The 22,889-nt window shown below is 52.1% G+C and overlaps 3 protein-coding genes across 5 annotated transcripts; 1 reads left to right on the forward strand and 2 right to left on the reverse strand.

Annotated features, from left to right (window-relative positions):
• The first annotated feature begins 1,190 nt into the window (after positions 1-1,190).
• Positions 1,191-15,346, forward strand: DNAJC17 (DnaJ heat shock protein family (Hsp40) member C17). Of its 3 annotated transcripts, XM_088057808.1 has the most exons (12): positions 1,191-1,302; positions 2,668-2,737; positions 3,647-3,705; positions 4,461-4,548; positions 4,946-5,028; positions 5,419-5,515; positions 5,904-5,953; positions 6,465-6,542; positions 7,562-7,642; positions 8,497-8,625; positions 11,199-11,275; positions 14,988-15,090. In XM_088057808.1, the coding sequence occupies exons 1-11, from the start codon at positions 1,225-1,227 to the stop codon at positions 11,262-11,264; spliced, it is 879 nt and encodes a 292-aa protein (XP_087913934.1). In that variant the 5' UTR covers positions 1,191-1,224; the 3' UTR covers positions 11,265-11,275; positions 14,988-15,090. The 3 variants fall into 3 exon arrangements, with proteins under 3 accessions (XP_087913934.1, XP_005529035.1, XP_014113417.1); XM_005528978.3 differs by lacking the exon at positions 11,199-11,275 and having other exon boundaries at positions 14,988-15,346; XM_014257942.2 differs by lacking the exon at positions 14,988-15,090 and having other exon boundaries at positions 11,199-11,331.
• On the reverse strand, positions 11,865-14,932 carry C7H15orf62 (chromosome 7 C15orf62 homolog). The gene is made up of 2 exons (XM_088057809.1): positions 12,919-14,932; positions 11,865-12,662 (listed from the first exon to the last, which is right to left on the reverse strand). Exon 2 carries the CDS (start codon positions 12,390-12,392, stop codon positions 11,877-11,879), a length of 516 nt encoding a protein of 171 aa, XP_087913935.1. The 5' UTR covers positions 12,393-12,662; positions 12,919-14,932; the 3' UTR covers positions 11,865-11,876.
• A 114-nt stretch (positions 15,347-15,460) lies between the features above and the next one.
• GCHFR (GTP cyclohydrolase I feedback regulator) lies at positions 15,461-21,844 on the reverse strand. Its single transcript, XM_005528976.3, has 3 exons — positions 21,027-21,844; positions 19,764-19,858; positions 15,461-16,285 (listed from the first exon to the last, which is right to left on the reverse strand). Exons 1-3 carry the CDS (start codon positions 21,060-21,062, stop codon positions 16,162-16,164), a joined length of 255 nt encoding a protein of 84 aa, XP_005529033.1. The 5' UTR covers positions 21,063-21,844; the 3' UTR covers positions 15,461-16,161.
• Between the last annotated feature and the right edge of the window lie 1,045 nt (positions 21,845-22,889).

Raw genomic sequence — 22,889 nt, forward strand, 5'->3', positions numbered from 1 at the left:
AACATGCCCAGGGCTACAGCTCATCAGGAACTGCAGGGTTAGGACAAGGGGAATGGCTCCAAAATGGAAAAGGGGAGATCTAGGTGGAATACTGAGAAGAAATTCTTCCTGTGCAGGTGGTGAGGCCCTGGCACAGGGTGCCCAGAGAGGCTGTGGCTGTCCCATCCCTGAAGCATTCCAGGTCAGGCTGGACGGGGCTTGGAGCAACCTGGGATAGTGGAAGGTGTCCCTGGCCATGGCAGGGGGTGGCACTGGATGAACTTTAAGGTCCCTTTGAACACAAACCATTCCAGGATTCTCATCAAGAAGAAGGAGGTGGCAGTGGAGCACGAATGACACTGACAATGACTTTAGTCTGCACCCTGAGAGAAGAGGCTCTGCTTGGGTGAGACTCCATGGAGACAGACCGGGAATCTTTCATTTTATTTCACTACTGGCTAAGATCACCTCTCTGAAACAATTAATTTTGCTGGAATCATGGCTATCCAGTTTTCTTCATGATCTCAGGTTGATCTCAGCTTTGTTGCTATTGTTGATAAAGGTAAGTAACCTTCAGCCATGAGGACACAAATCCTGCCAGAATAAAGGAGTAAGGGCTGAAAAATTCAGTATCCTGTGTGTGGGACTAATTGCATAGGCTTTCTTCTACAGTGCTCTTTTATTAGAGCAGTGGGGGGAAAGGGAGATATCATAGATCAGTAAGAAGACCAGAGTTTCCCAAGAAGCTGTGCCTTGGGCTGAGATGGATGTTCTTTCAGAGCAACAAAAACAAGTATGTTTTTGGGAACAGGCTGTAGCTGGGCTCACACCACCCCCCACTGCCACAGGCTTCCCGAGGAGGTGGTGGAGTGCCATCCAATCCCTGGAGGGATTTAGTGCGCGGATGTGGTACTGTCCGTGGAACTAGGGCATAAAGGGGTGACCTTGGGTCACAGTGAGATCCACGTGCTGTTTTCCCTAAGGGCTCGGTGCCCCCGCGCACGGCCCCACGGGACTTGTAGTTTTCACCTAGTTTCTCCCCGCTCTCAGCAGCCACTAAAGAACTACAACATCCACCATGCCCAGCAAGGCGCTGCGCACCCTGACTGTCGCTGCCTCTGGGGCCGCGCGGTGCATCACGGTGCTTGTAGTCCAACCTTCCCGGGCGGAGCGTGGTGCGGCGGCGTGTGAGGACTACATTTCCCAGCGACCGCGGCGCCAGGAGCGGAACCGGGAAGCGCGAAGATGGCGGTGGATAAGGAGCTGTTGGAGCGGGACCTCTACGGGCTGCTGGGGGTCGGTGAGAAGGCGTCCGAGAAGGAGGTGAGGGGCGCAGGCGGCTCGGCTCCTTCTCCCCCCTCCCTCCCTGTCCCGGTGTTCTCGGGAGCGGCGTGTTCTCGGCGCGGCTCGTGCTGCTCTCCAGTGCTGAGCTGAGGGGCTGCTCCAAGCGCTGCTGCGGGACCGGGGCTGTCAAATGGAAAAAGCCCGTTTTTGCTGAGGTTGGCGATGTCATATCCCGGTTTTACTGGAATTGGCGTCATTCCCCCAATTCACCCCTGTGCGTTCTCAATCCTGCGGGGCGAGGCCCGCCTTTGGAGGAGGAGATGGCTGGGAGAGAGCTGCGGAGTTGGTCTGGAGCGCTGTTGTTCTCGCTTTGTTTATTTGCTTCCAGAAAGGAAATTCCCGTGTTGACCCAAAAATCCAGTTGTTAGAGGTTTGTCCGAGTGCCCAAAAGTCGTGTAGTTGATTTTGTGCGGTTGGAATTTCATGTTTGCGGCTCTTAATTGAATTAATTGGTTAGTCAGTGCTAAACACAGGAAGGAAGTTCCGATAGAGCTGCAGAGGGGCTCTGGACAAGGGCCTGGAATAACAGGATTAAAAGGGAATGGCTTCCCACTGCCAGAAAGCAGGGTTAGGTGGGACACTGGGAAGGAATTCTTTGCTGAAATGGGAAGTTGGAGGATGGAGCCCGGGAGGAGACGCCTCTCCCTCAGCTGGACTCTTTTGCAGGAGGTGGGGTCATCTGCAGGGCTTTTCCTGCACACTCCCGGGACTCCAATCCCGGGAGCTTTGTCCACCAGGTGGGGCCGGGACACAATTTTTTCCACTTGTTTTAGCAGGGAGTTGGTTAGGAGTGGGATAGAGGGGCTTCCTTTTTTCGTTCCTCCCCCCCCTTTTTTTTTTCCATTTCCCCATTTTTCGTTCTCTTTACCTCTTTTTCTTTTCTACTTCTCTTCCTTTCCCTGTTTGTTTTCCTTTCCCTCTTTTCCCCTTTCCCCTTTTTTGGTTCCTTTTCCCTCTTTTTGATTCTCTTTCTGGTTTTTTTTCCCCTTCCCCCATTTTTTTATCATCTCCCCCTATTCCCCCTCCCCACCTTTTTCCTTTCCCCTCTTTGGTTTCCTTTCTCCATAGTTTTTCCTCTCCTCCTTTTCCCCCCCTCTCTTCTTTTTTCTCTTCTCTCCTTTTTTTCCCCCTCTCCATTTTTTCACCTGGGGTTTAACTGCTGCAACACAAGACACCTGGGAAGGAAAAACAGCTTTTAAAAGCTCCAACTCCTTCCAGATACAGCTGTGGCCTGGGCCCAGTGGGTTACCCTCAAACACAGGGATGATTTTGGTTTTCCAAGTTGCTTTTTTTGGCAGAGACAAACCAGTTTCCCCCCAGTAACTCCCGGTGTGGCCCCTGCAGGTGAAGACAGCGTTCCGGCAGAAGGCCCTGACCTGCCACCCGGACAAGAACCCGGACAACCCCCGGGCAGGTGAGATGGGGCAGCTCTTCCTGCTGGAGTTTTCACCACTCCAGGCTCCTGGAGGTGGCTCTGCTTCCCTAAGTCCTTAGGGAATGGCTGGGTGTGTGTCCCTGGGAATATACACAGAGCTGGGAGTTGCTCCTGTTGGTGTTAACTCTGCTTTTTAATGCTGAACAATCCTTGCTGGGTTTAGAAATTCTGGCATTAAGTAAGTGCTGGAATTAAAGCCACACCTCTCCAAACCTTCCCAACCTTTGCCTGTTTGGACACTGCTTTGATCTGTGTCTCTCACAGTTCAAACTTCACCAGCACTCCATGAATCCCATTATCTGTGGGCAGGGCAAGAGGAATTTCAGCTGCCTGCAGCGAGTGATTGCTGTGGATGGAGGCTGTAGAATTAGCAGTTACTCTGTATTTTGTGTGTCAAGACTGACAATTCATCTTTATAAAAGATAAGAACAATTTGCCAGTGCTTGTAATGAGACAAGAGGAAAAACTTTTAAACAATATATGGCTGTCATTCAACAACTTCCAATACAACATAAGCAGGACTTCTTGTTGAAGGAGAAGGACTGAGATGGAGAAGGAAATTGTGAGCTCCAGCTAAAAGTGGCATGAAGAAGGTACAATCCAATATAAATCCAAAATACAAAGAATCAGTAAGAAAAAATAAGTTTGTGTGTTCCAAGATTTCTCTTGTAATGAAACAATCCCAGTTTTTTGTTTCTTTATTTACTCTCAAGTTTGTATAACACCTTTGAGTTGAGGTGGCCCTGACTAGAGGTTGGCTTACAGATCTTTTGGAGAGGTGATTTTTCTTCCTTGGGAGACCTTCCTGCAGGATTTTTTTTTGCTGGTTCTTCCCCAGGTCCCTAACCTGGTTTCCCTCATCTTGCCCTTATTTCTTCTCGTTCTCAGCGGAAATCTTCCACCAGCTGTCCCAGGCCTTGGCCGTGCTCACAGATGCAGCAGCCAGGGTAAGGATGCTCCCTTGGGAAGGGTGGGATTTTTTAGTGTTGCTGGGAACTGTATTCCTGCCTGTCCTGCTCTCTGCTCCAACAGAGACTTTGTGAATACAGATTTCAGCTGTTATTCCCCCTGGATCTCCATGAGATCATATCTCAGGTGCCAGGTAAAAGGCTGGAGAAATGCTTGGGATTTGCTGCTGGGAACAGCTCTGCCCCAAGATTCTGCCTTTAGTAACTTGCTGGGCTGCGGCATATCCCATTTAATAACACCAGTAATAACCACCCCTGATTCAGGAACACCAAATTTCCATGGCAGCAGTGCATCTGCCATTCTCATCAAATTAGGGGCTAACAATTGAGTAATACCTGGATCCAGTTCCTGAGGCTCCAAGCTTTGCTGTCTATGGAACACAGGAGAGCTTGGATCCTTCTGGAGTTGTGAGGAAGTGGCTGAGAACCCACTGCCCAAAGCCTGAAAGAACCTGGAAATGTCCCTGGAAAGAATAAAAACAAACCAAAAAATGAGCAAGGAGCTCTCTCCAGATTAGCTCAGGAGAGGGAAAAGTGTTGATTCCAGGTGATAAGAGCTAAAAACATTTACTCCTCTTTTCAGGGACTGGCAAAGCTTGTAATCCAAGAAGCAGCATCCAAGATGCTTCACCCCTGCTGACAGGGTTTCAGTCCCTGATGTTGTTGTATTCCCTGTTTTCCAGTTTCTCTCCTGGTTTCTGTAGTTTCCCACTGTTGTGCTGGTTCCTTGGCAGGCAGCCTATGACAGGGTGAGGAGGGCGAAGAAGGAGGCTGCAGCAAGGACACAGAAACTCGATGAGAAGAGGAAGAAAGTAAAACTTGGTAAGAAAAAACAAAACTTCACATTCTCCTGAAGTCTCCCTTAGCTGGCTGTTTGCATTTCTCCTTCTACAGGAATCCCCCAGCGATCAGTCCATGCAGGGCTGGCTCTGGTTTCTTTGTGCCCACTAATGTGCAGGAGCCACCTGGAATCTCCTCCCACAGCCATAGCTGGGGTGGTCCTGCTCTGGGAAGGAGGGAATTAGGTCCAGCTGTTTGAATTAGGGGGTTGAGGACTGTTAAGACTCCTTTGGTGTGTGGGACCAGAGGGACATGCAGCAGAGTTATCAGGATATTGGTGCAGCTGTAGTAAAGTTTGTGATCTATCCATCTTCCTCTGGTCAGCAGGGAAAATTCAAATTCTCTTTGGATTGCTTTAATTTTGTTTCTTTCTCTGCAGATCTTGAAGCCAGAGAACGAGAAGCCCAGTCCCAGGAGAACGAAGAGGAGGAGATCAGGATAACGAGATCATTAGAAGAAGAAGTAAAGATAAATTCTTAGTTCTGTCTGCTGTTTTTGAGAAGAATTGCTGGCAGTGTTTCCATTCATGAGGAAATCCATGGGATGAGGTGCAAAAAATCTCTGGAGAGCAGTCCTTCAACCTTTGGGGTTAAAAGGCTCTGTGAATCAGAGAATCCTGGAATGGTTGAGTTGGAAAGGACCTTAAAGCCCATCCAGTTCCAGCCCCTGCCATGCTCAGGGACCCCTTCCACCAGACCAGGCTGCTCCTTTTGGAGCTCTCCCAGGGGAACAGGCAGGAGGGGTGTCCTAGGAGATGGGTGTGAGACCCAGAATGTCCTTGGAAGTGTCCAGGTGACATTCCAGGCCTGGCTCTGTGCCTCAGGTGTCCGTGCTGTGTTCCCTGTGCCCTAGATAATCCGCCTGCGTGAGGAGGGCTCCCGGCAGCTGGAGGAGCAGCAGAGGCTCGTCAGGGAGCAGATCCGCCTGGAAAGGGAGCAGCACAGCCGAGGTGAGCACAGGGGAGCCTGGAGCCCTCACCTGCAGGTGGCATTGGGCTCTTTGGCAGCTGTCCACACTTAATTTTTCCAGTTGTCCCAGCACAACCTTCTTGCTGGGGAAAATGCCTCAGAACATGTCTCCTGCTTGTATTTTTGCTGACCCGTTCTTAGCCTTGATTGTGGCAAGTCTGAGTTGCCTAGAAGGGAAAAATGCTGCCATGGAGTCTTCAGTCTGTGCTGCAATTCCTGTTGCACGAGATTTTTGGGACTGGAATGGTCCAGTGGAAATCCGAAAGTGTTTCATCATATGTGTGTTCTCAGGGAAAAAAGAAATTGTGCAAAATGCTGAAGAATTTTCACCCATGTCCTTTCCATTTTTTTTGCTTTTTCTCTCTTTAGGCAAGCAGGAAAGAAATGGGGCAGAAGGCAAAATAACTCCTAAGCTCAAGGTAAGACATCCTTAAAAAGCTGTGTTTTGGTGAAAACTGTGATAGAGCATGGTGGAAAACAGAAGGGACATTCCAACCCTGCTGAGCTGGCACATCCTTTTTTATACTGAAGATGAAATTCCTCCATGGAATGTGCATCATCAGGTGAACAGCTCCTGTCCTTGCTGTTAGAATTCCTTTCTCTCTCACCTTTTCTTTGGCTGCTCCAGATTTCTGAGTCTGGGATTGAATTGTCTGTGCTTTAAACACAGGGAAACATCTGCTAATTACCCTGTCAGAGCCATTAGCATCCTTTCAAATGCAATCTTTTTTTATTCCAGTGAGCAGCGTTTCTCCCTGTTCCCCAAACAGTTTGTTCCCTGTACTCACTCCCATGCTGAGATCACTGTCTTGGCAGGCCTGGGAGTGTGGCTGGAAATAGCAGACATGGTGAATGTGTACTGGGTGGGAGCTGCTTGAGCAGACAGCGCATCCAAACGGGAAAAATTAACTCCTGGTGTTTGTTTCCCAGCTCAGGTGGAAATGCAGGAAGGAAGATGAGACAGGAGGGGGATACTCCAAAGATGTGCTGCTGCAGATCCTGAAAAAGGTCCTGTCTGACACTCTTCCCTATTTATTACTGTGTCTTCCCTGCTCTCAGTGTTGTAAGAATAGTGAATTCTGGGAAGCTGCATATCACAGAACCATGGAATGGTTTGCCTTGGAAGGGACCTTAAAAATTATTCAGTTCCACCCCTTGCCACAGGCAGGGACATCTTCCACTAGACCAAGTTGCTTCAAGCCCTATCCAACCTGGTCTTGGACATTTCCAGGGATGGGGCAGCTACAGCTCCTCTGGGCAACCTGTGCCAGGGCCTCAGCACCCACACAGGGAAGGATTTTATCTAATATCTAATCTAAACAGGTAATCTGATCTAAAGAGCTGGTTTGAAGCCGTTTCCCTGTGTCCTGTCACTTCATGGCCTTGTAAGCTCTAAACTGGAGTGGCTCATTTCTTTCCCTGTTCAGCTTTCTCATGCAGTTTTCAGAGCTCATCAGCATGATCGTGGAGTCATTAAGGTTGGAAAAGATCTCTTAAATCATCAAATCCAACCTTTGAACCAGGTTGGATCCTTTGATCCCTGAGCTGGGAGCTGTTTCCCAGCTAACAGCTCTGCCTGGCTCCCAGCAGGGACTCTTGCTGAAACAGAGCGACTGCAGACTCTTCCCACTGGATGCTTCCTGCCCACTTAGTCTGGCTCTGTGGTTGTGGTGCACTCATCCTTCACTTCAAGCACTCCACATCCCTGCTGTGGGAAGTGCAGAGACAGGCACAGACAAGCCTTTGATTTGATCAATCTCAGCCTGGCATCTTTATTTTCCCTCTGAGCTCAGCAGCCCTCTTGCACCGGGTCTTGCTGGGAGCCAAGTGTGTAGCTCCATGCCTGCCCAGATTATTTCCTGGAGGGACAGAAATGGTGGGATTAGTGGAAGCAGGACAGAAATGGTGACAGCTCAAGCCTCATGTCTGTGAAAACACATGTTTTGTCTTTGTGTTCATTTGATAAATGAATTTGACATCTCTCCTGGCTCTGTAATTAACTTTCCTTCCTTTCTTTCTTTCCACAGTATGGTGATGTGCTCAATTTGTTGATCTCCAGCAGGAAGACTGGGAGTGCAGTGGTGGAATTTGCCACGGTGAAGGCAGCTGTGAGTGTGCAGAGTCCCTGCTGGGTGTGCTGGGGGTGGCACAGGACAGGTGACAGCCAGGACACCACTGCCCTGTCATTAAGGCAGTGGAGAAGGGTAATGAGAGTCTAAAGGCACAGAGGCACGGAGGGAGTGGCACAGCTGGAGGCACAAACCCAGAGATCAGGCACATAAACAGGTTGTGCATGGAACAGGTTGAAGGAAGAGGCACTGCCTTAAAAATCAGGCACTGAGCACTTCCTCAGCTCTCTCTGAAGATGGAATGCCTTGGACTTGGGCTTATGTGTTTTGGAGGTGATATCAAGCATTTGCCAAAATGTCTTGACTGAGTTATAATAATTCATGTGGCTGTGGGAGCAGAAGTCATCAGTTACGCTAAATTTTAGTAGTTCCATCACCTTGGGCTGTTCAAGAGTTTCCTTGTTGGCTTTTCTTTCACTCATTCCCAAATAATAAAAACCCCCAGAACTGTGTGCAACGTGTATATCAAAAGTACTGACCGGGGAATGGACCATAGAGGTGCTTTTCATGTAGGGCAGCTGTGAAATCTGAGGGTCATGGAATGGTTTGGGTTGGAAAGATCCTTAAAATCTTACAGAATGGAATCATAGAATGGTATGGGTTTGAAGGGACCTTAAAAGACCTTGCCCCCAGCCATGGGCAGGGACACCATCCACTATCCCAGGTTGCTCCAAGCCCTGTCCAGCCTGGCCTTGGACACTTCCAAGGATGGGTTTTATTTGTGCCCTACTTGGCCTTGAGGTCATTCTGAGATGGGAACATGATTCTTAGTGACTTGTGAGGGAGCAGGGTCTGAAATTCAGGTGGTGATGGAAGGATGTTTTCCCTGCCAGGAGATGGCTGTGAAGAATGAAGTGGGCCTGCTAAATAACCCCCTGAAGATTTCCTGGCTGGAGGGCCAGCCCCAGAGCCGCCCCAGCACCGTCCTCCCTGACAGCACCAGCCATTCCAGGACCTCACAGGTAAGGAGAATGGGCTGTGGGATGGAAATTTGCTGCTGTAAATCTCAGTGTGCTCTGTGGATGTGGTCAGATAGAAGCTCTTGGGGCCAGGCCTGGCTTTCCCAGCAGCCCTTTCTGTGCTGGATCAGTGGCTTTTTAAATCACCACTTGCCTGGGCAGCAGCACACTGGGAACTGGAGCTATTTGGATGACTGGATCTTCACACATTCCCTTTCTCCCAAGTGAAGAACAAGGATGTTCCTTGTTCAGCCTAAAGTCTCTGGTGTCATTCTGATGTTGGAATGGTGCCATTCTTGACTGTTGGAGTCCTCTGAGTGAGAGCTGCTGAAAGATTCCTTTAGAGAGTCTTGGTTACTCACTGCATTCCCAGGAGGAGGTTTCAGTGCTGGAAGCAAACCTCTATTCTTAGGGTTTGCAGGAGGGACAAATATAAAACTAAATACTCTTTTGTATGTTCATTCCCTAAATATTTTAAACTTGTGAGGTTGTTCAGTGCATTCACTCTCTTGGTGTTTTATTAAGATAAATATTATTTATTTTATTTATATAATTTGTAATTATGCATCAGAATGCCTGATTGTTATCCTGTCTGTGTAGGACCAGGGAGAGTCCTGCAGCCACAGGAGATTCACCAGAGTGTTTGCAAGGAAACTGGGGCAAAAAGCAGAATCCAAAGCATGTTATTTGAGAATTTCTCACTAGCAGAGAGTGAGAACCAGCTCATCCCTACCCAAGGGGGCTGCTGGTGCAGTTGAAGCTTGGTAGTGGATTCCAGGCTCTGTGGGTTCAGATCCCTGAGTTTGTCTTGGCCTGTTTCCATGCCCAGAGCTTGTTAGTGTGGAAGTGCAGCGTCTGCCTGCGGTGCAGGATTAGTGTGGTGGGGCGGCAGAGAAAGCAGGAAAGCAGCACACGGTGTTGGTGACTCACCTCTGCCCAGCACAGCCTCCTCAATCCCACCTGGCTCTGGGAATGCTCAGAAGCTGCTGCCAGGGACCTGCATCCTTCCCAGGAGTTGCACAGCTGGTGCTTTGCTGTCCTTTCTGCTGCTTTTAGCTGTAAGAAGCTGCACTTTCTGGGATTGCACTGGAGCCTTGCATCTCCAACTGCTCTTCTTCCTGTTTTTCCTTGTTCCTACTCCAGACCCTCCCCACATCCTCCTGCTGCATCCACTAGGATGCTTCTAAAACCTGTAATGTGTTTACAGCTCCTCTTGGCTGATCTGCTTCCAGCTGACTTAGCTTGTTCTCTCCAGTTCACGACTGTGCAAAGTGAGCTCCCAGATCCCTGTTCCCTCTGCCTCTTCCCTTCACACCCAGCCTGGCTTCCCAGCCACCAGACTCCACGATTTTGCTTCCAGGCTGCACTTATCTCATTCTGATTCAAGCTGCCCTTGCTTCCTGTTCGCTTCCCCCCTCTGTTTTTGTCTGAATCCACCCCCGTTTTGTTCCCACTCTGTGCAAAAGCAGCTCCTTCGCTGCTCTGCTTCAGGAAACAGCCCAAACCTGCAGCATTCTCATGGCAACGCGCTCACTACTCATCCTCTGCTCCCTGTCTGGGACAGGCAGCCAGGTATTCCCTGCCTGGGAGAGCCAGCCAGAACCTGAGTGCCAAAATCCACAGGTAAAGGGCAGCCAAACCCCAGCCACAGGGTTTGGAAGCAGCTCCCAGGTAGAAGCTGTGCTGTGAGGAGGTTGCTTGTCTTCCACAGCCTTGTTGTCTCCTACAGCAACAGGTGCACGTTGTCCAGCAGTTCCTGGAGAGCTGCTGGAGCCAAGCAGGCTCCAGTTCCCCTTGGAATTCAAAAGTTGTGGCTTGGCCAGTGTTACTCCAGGCTACTGAGAGCAGTGGCTGTGTGATGGTTCAAAGCACACAGTGGCTGCAGAGAGCTTGTTTTGCCACTCCAACAGCGTGCAATGCTCATTTTTTGGGAAGATTTTCCCTGCTCCTGCAGTGGAATCTCCCTGCCACTGCTCCCTCAGCCATTCAGCCCTGAGAAAAGCCTCCTGCCTGATGTTGTTGTACCTGTTCTAAGCTCCTTCAGAGATTTCAGAGGGTTTATTTCCTATTATCTGATTTTGGGAGGTGAATTTCACTGGCTAAGAGGCAGCTGTGCCTTCCCTAGAATGTGCACTTTGCTGTGGCCACTTCCAAAGCTCCTGGTTATCTGGGGGCATGGAGGTTTTATCATTGTTATTTTTTTAAAAGAACTCTAATAGTCAAAAAGGTAAGAACTGGTAGTTTCTTTTAACCGTTTGTCCTGGTGCTGCCCAAAATGTTCTAAGCCTGGCAGAGCCTTTCCCATTGTCCAGCCCAGAGTGGGGAACTGTTCCTGTCTTGCCCCAAGTTGTGTGACCTCTCCTCAGGGGAAAATCAAGTCCCAGCAGCTCTGTCCTTCCCTCAGAGGTTTCCCCCCTGCCCATCATAAAACCCTGCAGTTCCAGGGAGGATGGACCTGGGCCACTCCAGATACCCTGTGCTCCCAGTGCCTGGGATTTCTGTGGCTTTTTCCCAAGGAAATGAGGCAACCAGACACTTCCAGTCACAGATACATTTATTCTTCTATGTCTGTACAGCTGGGAGCTCAGTGCATGCGTGAGGCAGCAGTGTCAGAGACATCTCTTCTCCTGCAAGGAGGATAAATCCGCTGCTGGTGCTGTATCAGGAGCCTACTTGGATGCTTACCTGCTTCCAGGCTGGGAATGCCACCTGCACTGGAGTTGAGGGAAAAGAAACCCACAAGGAGGAAGAGAAAAAACGGAGGAACAGCTTTGAGCTTTCACATCCAAACGTGGTGGGAGGAGAAGCCCCAGTTCCCATCTCTCAGCCCTCAAAGCTTTGGCTTTGGGGTGCAGTGCTGCTACCTCCTTGCAGGCTGCCTGCTGTTCCACAAGTGATCCATGACAAATCCTTGTGTGTCTCTGCCCCACAGTGTCACATCCCCAAAATAAGTCCCAAAAAATGCCAGTCTTCCCTGAGGAGGGGATGTGCAGTCTGGAGTGGGAAATTCCCCGGGGTGGAGAGTGGAAAGTTGCCCATGAGACAGAAGACTGTGTTCTCACCTGAACACGGAGCCCATGAGCTCTGCTCCAGAGGAATCCTTGGCAAGGACAGGGATGGTCTGTGGTGGGCGAGGTGAGGACAACAAAACAGGCCACACACAACAGGCATGCTCCAGTATCCTTCCTCCCGCCGGAACTGGAGGAACTGGCAGCAGCAGTGAGTAACTGGGATGTGATGGACAGTGAATACCTTCAAATGGCGTAATCCCTCGGGTTCTGTTTCCTGAGGGTCTGCAGCACATCCTCGAGGAGTGATAGCCCCAAATCCACTTTGAAGGACAGGAAGGGGTCAGCCAGGTCGGGAAGAGTGGTGCTGTTCGGGAGACCTGCCTCTGAGGTGCCGCGGTCTGTAGCCTGGTCCTTGTGCGTTGGAGTGGCTTTGTGGTACGGAGCAGCGTCGGAAAAGGAGAGGTCAGAGTGGGAATCTGTGCGATCGATGATGTTGGGGCAGCTGGAACTGTCCAGGTACAGCCGGGGAGGCTTGGGAGGGGCTTGTGCCTTGGCCAGGTTCTGCTCACTCTGACAGGACAGGTACTCAGACTTGTCCTTCAGATCCCTCAAGCATTCCCTCTTCTGGCCATCTGTGTCCAGAGTGTGGCTGTTCTGGTTCAGGATGATGACTTGGTTGCCCAGCTTTTTGTGCCTCCTGAGGGAGAAGCGTCGGAAGAAGGTGGTGGACTTGATGGACCCCCTGCGCCAAGTATCCATGCTGAGGAAAGGCAGCGAGGAGCAGGAATGCTGGCTCCTCACAGGCGGGAGCCGAGGGATCAGCAGAGAGCCACGCAACAGGAACAACCTCTTCCTGCCCCGTTCCTGGAGCTGCAAGGAAAACAGAGAGGCTGGTAGTGCAGGAAATGCGAAGTCCACGCCGTGGCAAGGAGCGCTTGGCTCGTCTTGGATCTCAAGGAGTTTCCCCCTGGAGTGGAGAGGAGCGGCGGTCCGTGAGGGAGCTCGTCAAACGTGTGCTGCGGCTCTGGGCTGGTGGGGAACAGCAGAGGCACAGTCACCATGAGAACAGATCTAATCTGGCATCTAGAACAGAAGGGCACTCGGGTGCCATGGTAACCAGGCACCTTCTGCGGAGGGGCACTGCCGGAAAAGCGCCGTGGGTGGCTGGGAACGAGACAGTGACTCAGTCCCACCGAAGGAACCCAGGGAATACAGGAGAAGGGGGATGTAAAAAGCAGCAACACGGGAGACAGCGTTGGGAGAACGGAGTGCAGAGGAGACTTACGCCCTGTTGGATCAGCCCGGAATCCAGGAGCGGAGAGGAGAAGCTGCTGGAGCACTCGGAGAACTGGGTCTGCCACACTCACCAGGATGAGGAAGCTCTCCAGGGAGAGCTCAGCCAGGAGTCCAGGAATTCAGCCAGGTTGGACCCAGAATGCCAAAGCTCCCCAGCGCTGTCGCTGCCGTCCCTTCATGAGCCACCCGTCGCTGCTTCCCGGGCTGCGGCTCCCTGCGTGGATGTGTTTGTTTTGAGCCAAGCCCTTGCTGAGTCAGCCACGTCAGAAACTGGGTTTTACTCGATTGGTAATTGCCAGGATTGCAGGAAGTAGGTGTGTGGAGTGGCAGAGCCTCAGCCCACGCTCAGGCACCCAGGAGCACGTGCTGGGAGCCCACCTGGATCAGGCTGCTCTCCCTCCCGCCACTCCGAGGGCTTCTCGTGTCAGCAGAGCTCCCAAACCAGGCTGCAAATAATCTCCTGGCTGTTTTAAATTTCAATACCAGTGTGAGGTGGGGCTTCAGGTTTGTGTGGGTGATTCATCTGCATGAGTCTCATGCAGCCTCTTCCATCCAGCCCAGCAAATTCCTGGGGTTGGTGGATGGGACTTAGAAGGATCCTGGCTGAGGGCTGATACCATCAGTGCTTTCTCAGACACTGCTGCTACCAGTACCCAAAGGTCATTTTGCTCAGGTGGCTCCTAAGACACCAATTAGACTCTTAATTTCCCTCTTGATGTTCTTTATCTGTTGTGGGCTTTCATTGTGTCCTCGCAGCAGCCGGAGGAACCACTTTGCTGGCACGGGATAAGGAATTGCACTCACCCATGTTTCCATGCAGAATCTTACTTAGGCATTCTATTGCTTTTGTATCCCTTCTGCTTCCTAAGAAATCCTTCAATATCTGGAGAAGCTGTGGCTGCCCCATCCCTGGAAGTGTTCAGAACCAGGTTGGAGCAGCCTGGGTTAGTGGAAAGTGTACCTGCCCATGGCACGTGGATCCAGATGATGTTTAAGATCCCTTCCCACCCAAACCATTCTGGGATTCCGTGATTCTCTGTGATCACCACTTAACCCGCTTCCTAGAAAAATGCATATGAAGTGGGGTTTTTTCCATTCACCTTCCGTCAAGACACTCTTATTTCCACCTGAACTGTCAAGGAACGAGCTGGATGTTTCCAAGCCTTGCAGTGCTTTCATACATCCAAAATAGCACGGCCACCTACTAGTGTGGAATGGCTTTGGAAGCAGCGCCAAAGCACCGGAGCAGCTGTCATCTGCTGCCCACGTTCATTAGGCAGAGTCTGCAATCAACTGCCTTGACATGACAGTTGCTGCCACACGCAGCAGAAAGGCTCTGGGAGCTTTGGAAAACTGTTCCATTCCTGTGTCAGGCTTGGGAATATCGCTGGTGTTTTTCTTTCTGCAGTTGCTTAGAATCATGGAGTTGTTTGTGTTGGAAAAGACCTCTAAGGTCATTGATTGCAACTGTTAGACTCATGGAGTGGCTTGGGTGAGAAGGGACCTTAAAGCCCATCCAGTTCCACCTCAGGGCAGGGACACCTTCCACTATCCCAGGTTATTCTAAGCCACATCCAACCTGGCCTTGGACACTTCCAGGGATGGGGCAGCCACAGCTTCTCTGGGCAGCCTGTGCCAGCGCCTCACCACCATCAGACAGTTGGAAGTTTCATGACTAATCCACACAAAGGTTTGATTTTTTTATGGCATTAACCTTTAAAACTGGTGAAGTGTACGCTGGACTTTGGCACCAACGTTGTTGGTGCAGGGTGATCTTGTCATCCAAAATAATGCCCCATCCAGCCTCATGGAATGCTGGCTCTGTCTGTCTCACTTTCCTCATCAACCACACTTATTGCTGGTTATTTGTAATAATCATTTTAATAACAATTCCTGGTTATTTCCTGTAGCCAGGAAGCTTTCACCCACCTCACCTGATTTCTGTGGGATCAAAACCGCTTCCTGCCTGGAATGCTGGTGGTGTGAGGGGGATTTGGGGAAGGTCTGGGAGTCTGTGCTGTCCCTGATGGGTTGTGTGTGTTTCCTGCTCCTTCCTAGGCGTCGGTGGTGTCGGAGCGGGACTACGAGAGCCTGGTGATGATGAGGATGCGCCAGGCAGCCGAGAGGCAGCAGCTCATCGAGCAGCTCCAGCGGGAAGATGAGGAGGAAAAGTCTCACACTTAGCATGAGAGTATGGATTCTCCCCACCCCTCCGTCCCCCCAGAGCTGTTTCTTAATTTAAGTCAATAAACCTCCTTTCTTTTTAAAGGTGTTGTGGGAATAGAATCTCCCAGGGACTGCAGCCCTGATCCCTTTCCAGGTTTGGGGAAGGAATGCTTGGGGTTCACAAAGTACAGGTGTTACCATGTGTGTGTGCAGAGCAACTGCCCTATCCCATGGGACAGGATGTGAGAGATGCCATGAGAACGACCAAACCTTGGAGCTTTTAATTCCTGAAAGCTCAATTTGGGATCCAGATGCATCCAGAGGGATCCGGCAGCAGTTTTAAACAACCCACAGAAGGACATTGGTCTCTTTGAGCGATGTTTTATTGGTGCTAACCCCACAGCAGGATCCATGCACAATTCCAGATGTTCCAGCAGTGTTTGGATTAGCACCTGGAATAGTCACACAACCTTTCTGTGTTATTTTGGGAATCCCATGTTAGGCTTGGATGGCAGTCTGGGATCTGGAAGTTTGGTGGTGCTGCTTAGATGGAAACGGGCCTTGCTGTCAAAGGGAAGGGATTCTCAGGGCACTGGGAGTAGGTTTAGTGGTTCCCCCTTAGGTTTTCAGGGATGAGATGGGATGGTGTCCATGCTTGGTGTCCCTCCCTAACCCCTGACCCAGGAGAAGGCACAGAGCTCTCCGGGGCAGCCCGAGGAGGAGGCAAACAGGGCTGTTACTGAGCTTCCTCCAGGGCATGCTGAATACATGATTAAAATGTAAAAAGCTGGAATTTGCCAGACTGCCATCCTGCTGAAGGCAGAGCTGGAGCCATCTGTTCCCTCTGCCTGATTCTGGGCACACCTTCCTCCCCCTGCTCTTGGGAAATGAAACAGGGATGGCAAAATTCCACTGGGTCCAGCTCTGCCTCTGTGCCGTTCCTCCCCCTGCCCGAGTGCCTGGAGTCTGGGACAGGAAGGAATTAAGGGGGGAAAAATTTGCTGCCGGTCGTATAAGATGATCTCCAGCAGGATGTTGTCTGGGCGGAATGCAGGATTCTCCCTGGCTATTCCCTGTGGAGGCACCAGACCAGGGTCTGGCCCACACCGGTCATGCTGACCACGCGGTAGCCGAGGCTCTCCAGCTTGTCCAGGACCACGCGCGGAGCGTCGTTCACGTAGTACTCACTGCTGCATCCAGGAAAGATGGGAATAAGGTGAGCTGGGGGAGGAAGAGGTGGGAATTTCCTGGTGGAAATGAGCCTGCCTCGCTCCTGATCCCTGTAAGACCAGCGGCCACACCTGGCACAGGTGTGTGTGTGACACAGGGCCTTGGTTAACCCCAGGGGAAGGCACAGCCCAAGGTGCCAAGCCACGGGAATCCTGTCCAGGAGGGAAGGATCAGGTCGAATGGGAATGTGGCTCAGTGGGGCTGGTGTCCAGAGCCACATGCTGCTCGGTAACTGGGCTGACGCTGCAGCTGAGGATTCACAAGTAAACACAGTGAGCACATTTTTAACACCCAGGAATTCATGGATGAGGAGAGGAATGATTCAGGTGTTTCTAAGGAATGAAATCACAACATTCTACCTATGTCAGAGCATGTCCGTGAGATGGGTGGGTTTGAGAGACTGTTGGAATTTGGCGATTGCAGCAAGGTGCTGGTTTCAGCCAGGTGGGAAACCTTTGGAAAGCCAGTAGGCGAGGTGGAGCCCAGGCTCCAAAGTTCCAGCAGTGCCTGGGAGCTGATACCGGGATCTTTGATCCTTGTCCAGCTCTGATTCCCCGTTGGTTTGTGCTGGCTTTATGCTTGGAGCAGAAGCTGTCCCACATTCCTATCCCTCAATCCCAGAAGTTTAAGGGCTGTGACATTGCTTCCCAGTGAAGGGACCAGGCACAGGCTGGGCTGAATTGGGTGGGGACAGCTGAGCTGAGCTGGCCAGTGGGACCTTTGGCACTGGATGTGCCAGGCTCTCCTTTGGCACAACTTTTGGAATAAGGCCCAGAGCAGCTCAGCTGTAGCTGACTCGCAGTGCCGGATAAGCAGATAATGATGGGTTGCAGGATCACTGGGGATCCTGTTTGGGCACCTGAACAAAGCCTCTCCTGCTTTTCCTACTAATAATGATAAAAAAAGATCTCCAAAAGCCGTTCCAAAACTGCTCCTTCTTGGATTTCAGAGCCGTACTGGAGCTGGGAGTGCTTTAAAGCACAAAATAACCCGAGATGTGAGAGATTTTCCAGTTTCTCAAGACAGACTGTACTTGGCTGTAATTATAGATGTGGTGTAAAGATAATGTGCATTATTAAAAGTGTCTTTGAAGTCTGTTCTTTCTCCAGAAGGGTTGCCACATACCCTTCAGATTCATAGTGGGAGCTGGTAAATATTATTTGCATTATTCAGAGGAAATAGCAGACAGGGATTTGTAGGAACCTAAAAAACGGAGTAGCTGAGTTAAAAGCAGGAGGGAAGAGTTTCCAGGGCTTTATCCCAGCTGTGTGTTGAGGGAAGTGAAGATTGCACACTGTGGCTATCAGATATGTTGCCATCTGCATGTGCATCCAGTCAGGACGGAGGGGCTGGGATACCTGCAAAGCCTTTTCTTTCAGGTAAACCCCCACCCCAGCCCTTGCCCCACCTGGATGCCCCAAGGGCTCTGACCCTGAGTGAGAGGGCAGGGACCACATCCCTGCTTCCCACACCTTCTGAGACTTAATGAGGGGCCGTGTGTCTGTGCAGAGCTGCGCAACATGATCCGTGCACTCCCTCGTTACAGGGATTTCAGTTTCACCTCTACATCCCAGTTTCCAGCAGGTCTGCGCTGCTCAGGCTCTTTCTTTCAGGCTCCCTACAAGTCATGGCTAAAGTTTTGGGGCCCAAGGTGCTACAGGAATGGGGTTTGCAGCATCCATAGCCACGCTCTGCTCCTGAAGGAATTAGGGATGGAAAATCCTGCTCGGCCACAGTGCAGATCCTGGAGCTCCCAGCCCTGGTTGGGATTCTGGAGGAGGCGGCCAGGCTCACCCCACTGGCACGTGGCTATGCTCTCGGGGGTGCCAGCAGCCACATTCCAGCCAGGGGACTTTCCCCACTGCCTGTTGCTCAGGCACACACGGGGAGGACGTGCTGTGCCGCAGGGATGTGCCGTAGGGATGTGCCACGGGGACACAGCTGAGTTCCCAGCTGTGACAGGCCATGCCAAGGAGCAGGTGGGGCAAGAGGTGCTCAAATGCTCCAGGCCACAGGGAGGGGAGAGAGGTGGTGAATCCACCAGGGAGATCCCATAGGAAGCTTGTATCCCTTCCCCAAAACAAGCAGAACGTGGTGCTTCTGTTCCTTACAGTGCTGCGGCTCCCGCAGCTGCTGGGGCAGGCACCACAGGGGCTTTTATCTGTCTTTGCCTTCCTTTTCCACCTGAATCCCAGGGATCCTTGCCCAAATCTCTCAGGATCCAGTTCCTTCTTGGAGCCTGTTGTGTTCCTCCCCAGCTCTGTCTCCCATCCCGTTGCACAACTCCTGGCTCTGCACGGCGGGTGGCAGCTGGCGGTGCTGCCAATCTCTGCCCACCCACGGGCTTGGGAATAGCAGCACGGAGCTGGATCAGCCCAGCAAACCCCTCAGGAATTCAGCTGGGATTGGGGTGGGGGGGGCCTCAATAGTTACATTTTATCCTCCTTACTATTAAAATTTCCCACCCCACTCAGATTTTTAGTGCTGCAGCAGCTGAGGATCCAGCCCTTGGTTGGCCAGGCTGGTGCCGAGTAGGAAGGTTTTCCCAGCTCCATGGATTGAAGCTTGGGAACGTTTGGGATGAGATGCACCTTCTTTTTTAATGCCTTATCCTTCTCCTTCTTTTCCTACTCCACACCATGGCACACTGGACACAGGAGGAATTGAGCTGCTCCTCTCTGTCAAGTTCTTTTGCATTTGGGGGTTTGTTTTGCTTTGCCATTGTGGGATTTTTTTTTTGTGTGTGGTTTCTTTTTTTTTAATGTGTTTTTGTTTGTTTGGGGTTTTTTGTTTGGTTGGTTTGGTTTTTTGAGGGGTTTTTGGGTTTTTTCCCCCAGGGGAAACCAAGAAGTGGTATATCAAGTGAAGAAAAAAGAAAAAAAAATGTGGGTCAAGCCATGAGGAAGATGCTGGTCACAACTCTGAGTGGCAGAGGTGGGGACATGGAGAAGTGTCAAATATCCACAGCTTGGGAACACGCCAGTGGAGGGGTTGGAGTCAGGGGTGACACAATGGGAAATAGCTCCAAACCCAGGGATCAGCTGCCCATGGAAATGATTTGGGAGCTGTTGGCAAGGGCTGGCTCAGGTGAAACCTCGAGCTGCACTGAAGAGCAGGATGGGATGGACAGACAAACTGCAGCTGGGAGGGACAGGATGGACAGAAATGGGTGAGCATTCTGGGTGTCTCAGCACCCAGAAAGGCCACAGGCAGAGCAAGGCAGGGACGGCACCGAGACAGGGAAAGGGGGGGTCGGGTGCTAAAACAGGGTCGGAGCAAGGGAAAATAAAGAACCAAGTGAAGTACCAGGCAGCATTTCCTCATTAACAGGACACATGCAAGTCCTGGGATTAACTGTACAGCTGGAAGGTGCTGTGGGGAATTCCAGGAGTGAAAAAGTTCTGCGTTTCTTGGGAAAATAAGGAGAGGAGGACTTACAAGTTGTTCCCCAGCGTGCTCCTCTTTGTGGCCCCCAGGATACTCATCAGGTGGGGATCCGAGTGCTCGTCGCCCACCATGGTGGGCCCAGCCTCCTGTGGGACAGGCACAGAGTGGTGAGTGACACGTGGTGACACGGCCACCCCAACACACGAGCCCAACACAGCTCCAGTGAGAGCCCTTAAGGAAGAGAATTGCCATCAGCCCATCCTGGGAGGGGCTCAGTCCCAGCCACTGCCTGGAAGGCGCAGCTGCTCACCCGTGTAAGGGCAAGATGGGAAGTTTCCAGCCTCAGCTCCGTGCCAAGTTTGACACTGGAAATGTTTGCTTTGCCCCTTTGGTAAAGAGCAGAGTTTCCAAAGTCTCTGGAGGGCAGACTGACCCCAGCTGCGCCAGGCTCTTCCCTCCAGTGCCATATTCCATGTGCTCCTTCCTCATCCAAAATCACTCAGTCATCTTGCACGATCCCAAATGCCACTGCCAGCAGATGCTTTGGTGCTGCAGCATCCCCACATCCCCATTCCCCACCCCCTGCTGCTTCCTTTGGGACATCTCCAGTGGCAGCAGTAGCAGTGCCCATCACAACTCCCTCCCTTTGCTCATTTGCTGTTTCCACTGTCCCTGCTTCCTGCCCCAAACCACACCGGCAGATCCAGGCTTCGGGAGGGATGATTGTCGGGAGAAGGGAAAGCCCAGATGAACACACAGCTGTGGGCTCCTCCAGAGTGCTGCAGGATGTGGGTGCTGCCAGTGCCGGGGAGTAGCGTTTGTTTTGTGGCTTTATCTGACAGTGACAGGCAGCAATCCCACCAGTGCTCCCCGACGGTGATGCCAGCCAGAGATCCCAACCACTGCCCGGCTCCTGTCAGCTCCAGCCATGCCTTTTCCACCCTGGAATGGCTCTTTGGGGACGAGGGAAAAACCAGCTGCGAGGACAAGTGGAGCCGTCCCTTTGGCGTTCGTGGGATCCCGCCGCAAGTTTCCCAAGTCAGTCGCTGTTCGGGACAGGAGGGTTTGGGGGCAGCAGAGCCGGGACGGGGGCACCGGGGGCTCTCACGGAGTTGTGCCGGACACCCCACACCGGCCACGGCCGCTGGGGCACAGCCTGGCCGTGCTGGGGGTCACCCCCCGACCCCCCTCCAGCAGCAGCAGCAGGACCAGCACCGGAGACACCGCGGGCTGAGCGGGTCTCACCGCTCGCCCCGGTCGGTCCCTGTCCGCCCCCGGGAATTCCCCGTCCCCGGGGGTCCCGCCGGGACTCACCAGACGGATTTGGGTGCTAATGAGCAGGTAGGGCATCTCCGCTCCGCCGCTCCCGCCGCCGCTCCGGGGGCACCGTGCCCGGGGCCGCCCCCGGTCCCGCCCCGCCACCGCCGCCCCCGGGCAGCGAGGGGGAAAAGGCTCCCAAAGGGGTCGGGGGGCACCGCGGAGCTCCGATGGGTCCTTCGGGATCTGGGCGCTGCCGTCCCAACAAGGGATGGGCAGGAGGTGAAGGGCTGGAAGGTGGTGCAGCAGGAGGCGACGGGGGACAGATGATGAGCAGGGAAAAGGTGGACCAGGAGATGAGCTGCAGGGATGCGGAGGGCAGGGAGATGGAGGACAGAAGATGATGAGCAGGGAGGCAATGAACAAGGAGATGATGGACAGGGAGATGATGGATAAGGGAGACGAGGACAACGGAAATTAATAGCAGGGAGATAAAGGACCAGGAAATAACAGCAGGGAGATGAGGACTGGGAGATGATGGAGCAGGAGCCAGGCACGTGGGGAGCCGTGGGCCCTGCAGAGCATTCCCTGTCCTACCCCACAGTCCAACCAAACGTTCCCCTGAAGCAGAATATTCAGCATTACCAACATTTTTTTGGGAAAAATCTGTTTTTCCACTGGCTGTTGAGTTATTATCTGGGAACACAGGGGTTAAACATCAGCTTGTTTTGATCATTCCCATCCTCAGCAGAGCCTCTTCCCCAAGTCCTGGAACAGCTGGAATGTTTGCTCATTGCTCTCCTGTCCAGTGCAAACCTGTTACCCAATGAACCAAGGGCACATTTCACCCAGTTGGGTTGGATTTTGACAGAATTCCCATAATCCATGACCCCTCTGGACCTCTGCTGGACACGTGTGGCCTGTGCTTATGCAGGCAATAATACGGATATGAAATCCAGACCTTTCCAGAAATTAAAGGAAAACTAGCCAGGGTTCTGGCAGCCTGCCCAGCTCTGTGTCTGACATGGCTCTTTCCTGGGGAAAAAAAGATAGTAAGGAAAAAAGAGGGAAATGAGAGCAGAGTTATACGTAACATTTTAATATTGAATTTCTTGAGGAGATACCGAAATCTGGGAGGCAGCCGGACCACTGATGGATCTCATCCATCATCCCAAAGCAGCTTATCACCCTCTGGCTCCGAGCTGGCTGCTCCCAGCTCTCCTTGGATTGGGCTGGCTCGGAATTGCTCCCAATAATACAGATAAAGGGAAGCAGGTTCTTTGGCTCTGTCCAAATCCTGCTGTCACCCAAACCCCCAGAAGTGGGGAGAGCACACAAAGGACTCGGTTTTCCTTCTCCTGACTGGCACATTTTCCTAAGGAACCTTTTTGCTCTTCCAGAAAAGGGTATTTCTAGTTTCAGTGATTCTGGGATAAATAAGTTCTTCCTGAGGGATCCCACCAGGAATGTAGCAGCCCACCACATTTCCTGCAGAAGGGAGAATACCAACCCCAAACGCTTGGGATGATTGTTTGGCCATTCCTGTCTCCTTTGTGCCTATTCCACCTAAAACTCACTATCTCATCCCAAAAACCGGTGGCTCTGTGCCCACACTCCCACAGCCAGCCCCGTGCCCAACTCCCTCACTACAACAGCCCTGTCCCACTCAGCTCCCTGGGGCATCCCAAATTCCCATTTTTCTGTCCCTCGCTGCCGGAAGCCGAACCCCAAACCCAGCGGGGTTTCCTCCCACGCGGGGCTGTGCGGGGACACCCGGCCTGTCCCCCCCGCACCCGGGTCACGGCGCGGGCACCACCGCGGGACAGGTGCCGAGGTGGCAGCGGGTGCAGAGCCCGCGGCCTTGGAGGGATTTTTCCCGGGACATTCTGCGGATCCAGCGCCTGTGGGACGGCGGTGACA

This window comes from Pseudopodoces humilis, chromosome 7 (genome assembly GCF_049639895.1).
Source record: "Pseudopodoces humilis isolate 2021_Gansu_Grassland_sample_001 chromosome 7, ASM4963989v1, whole genome shotgun sequence".
Taxonomy (NCBI): domain Eukaryota; kingdom Metazoa; phylum Chordata; class Aves; order Passeriformes; family Paridae; genus Pseudopodoces; species Pseudopodoces humilis.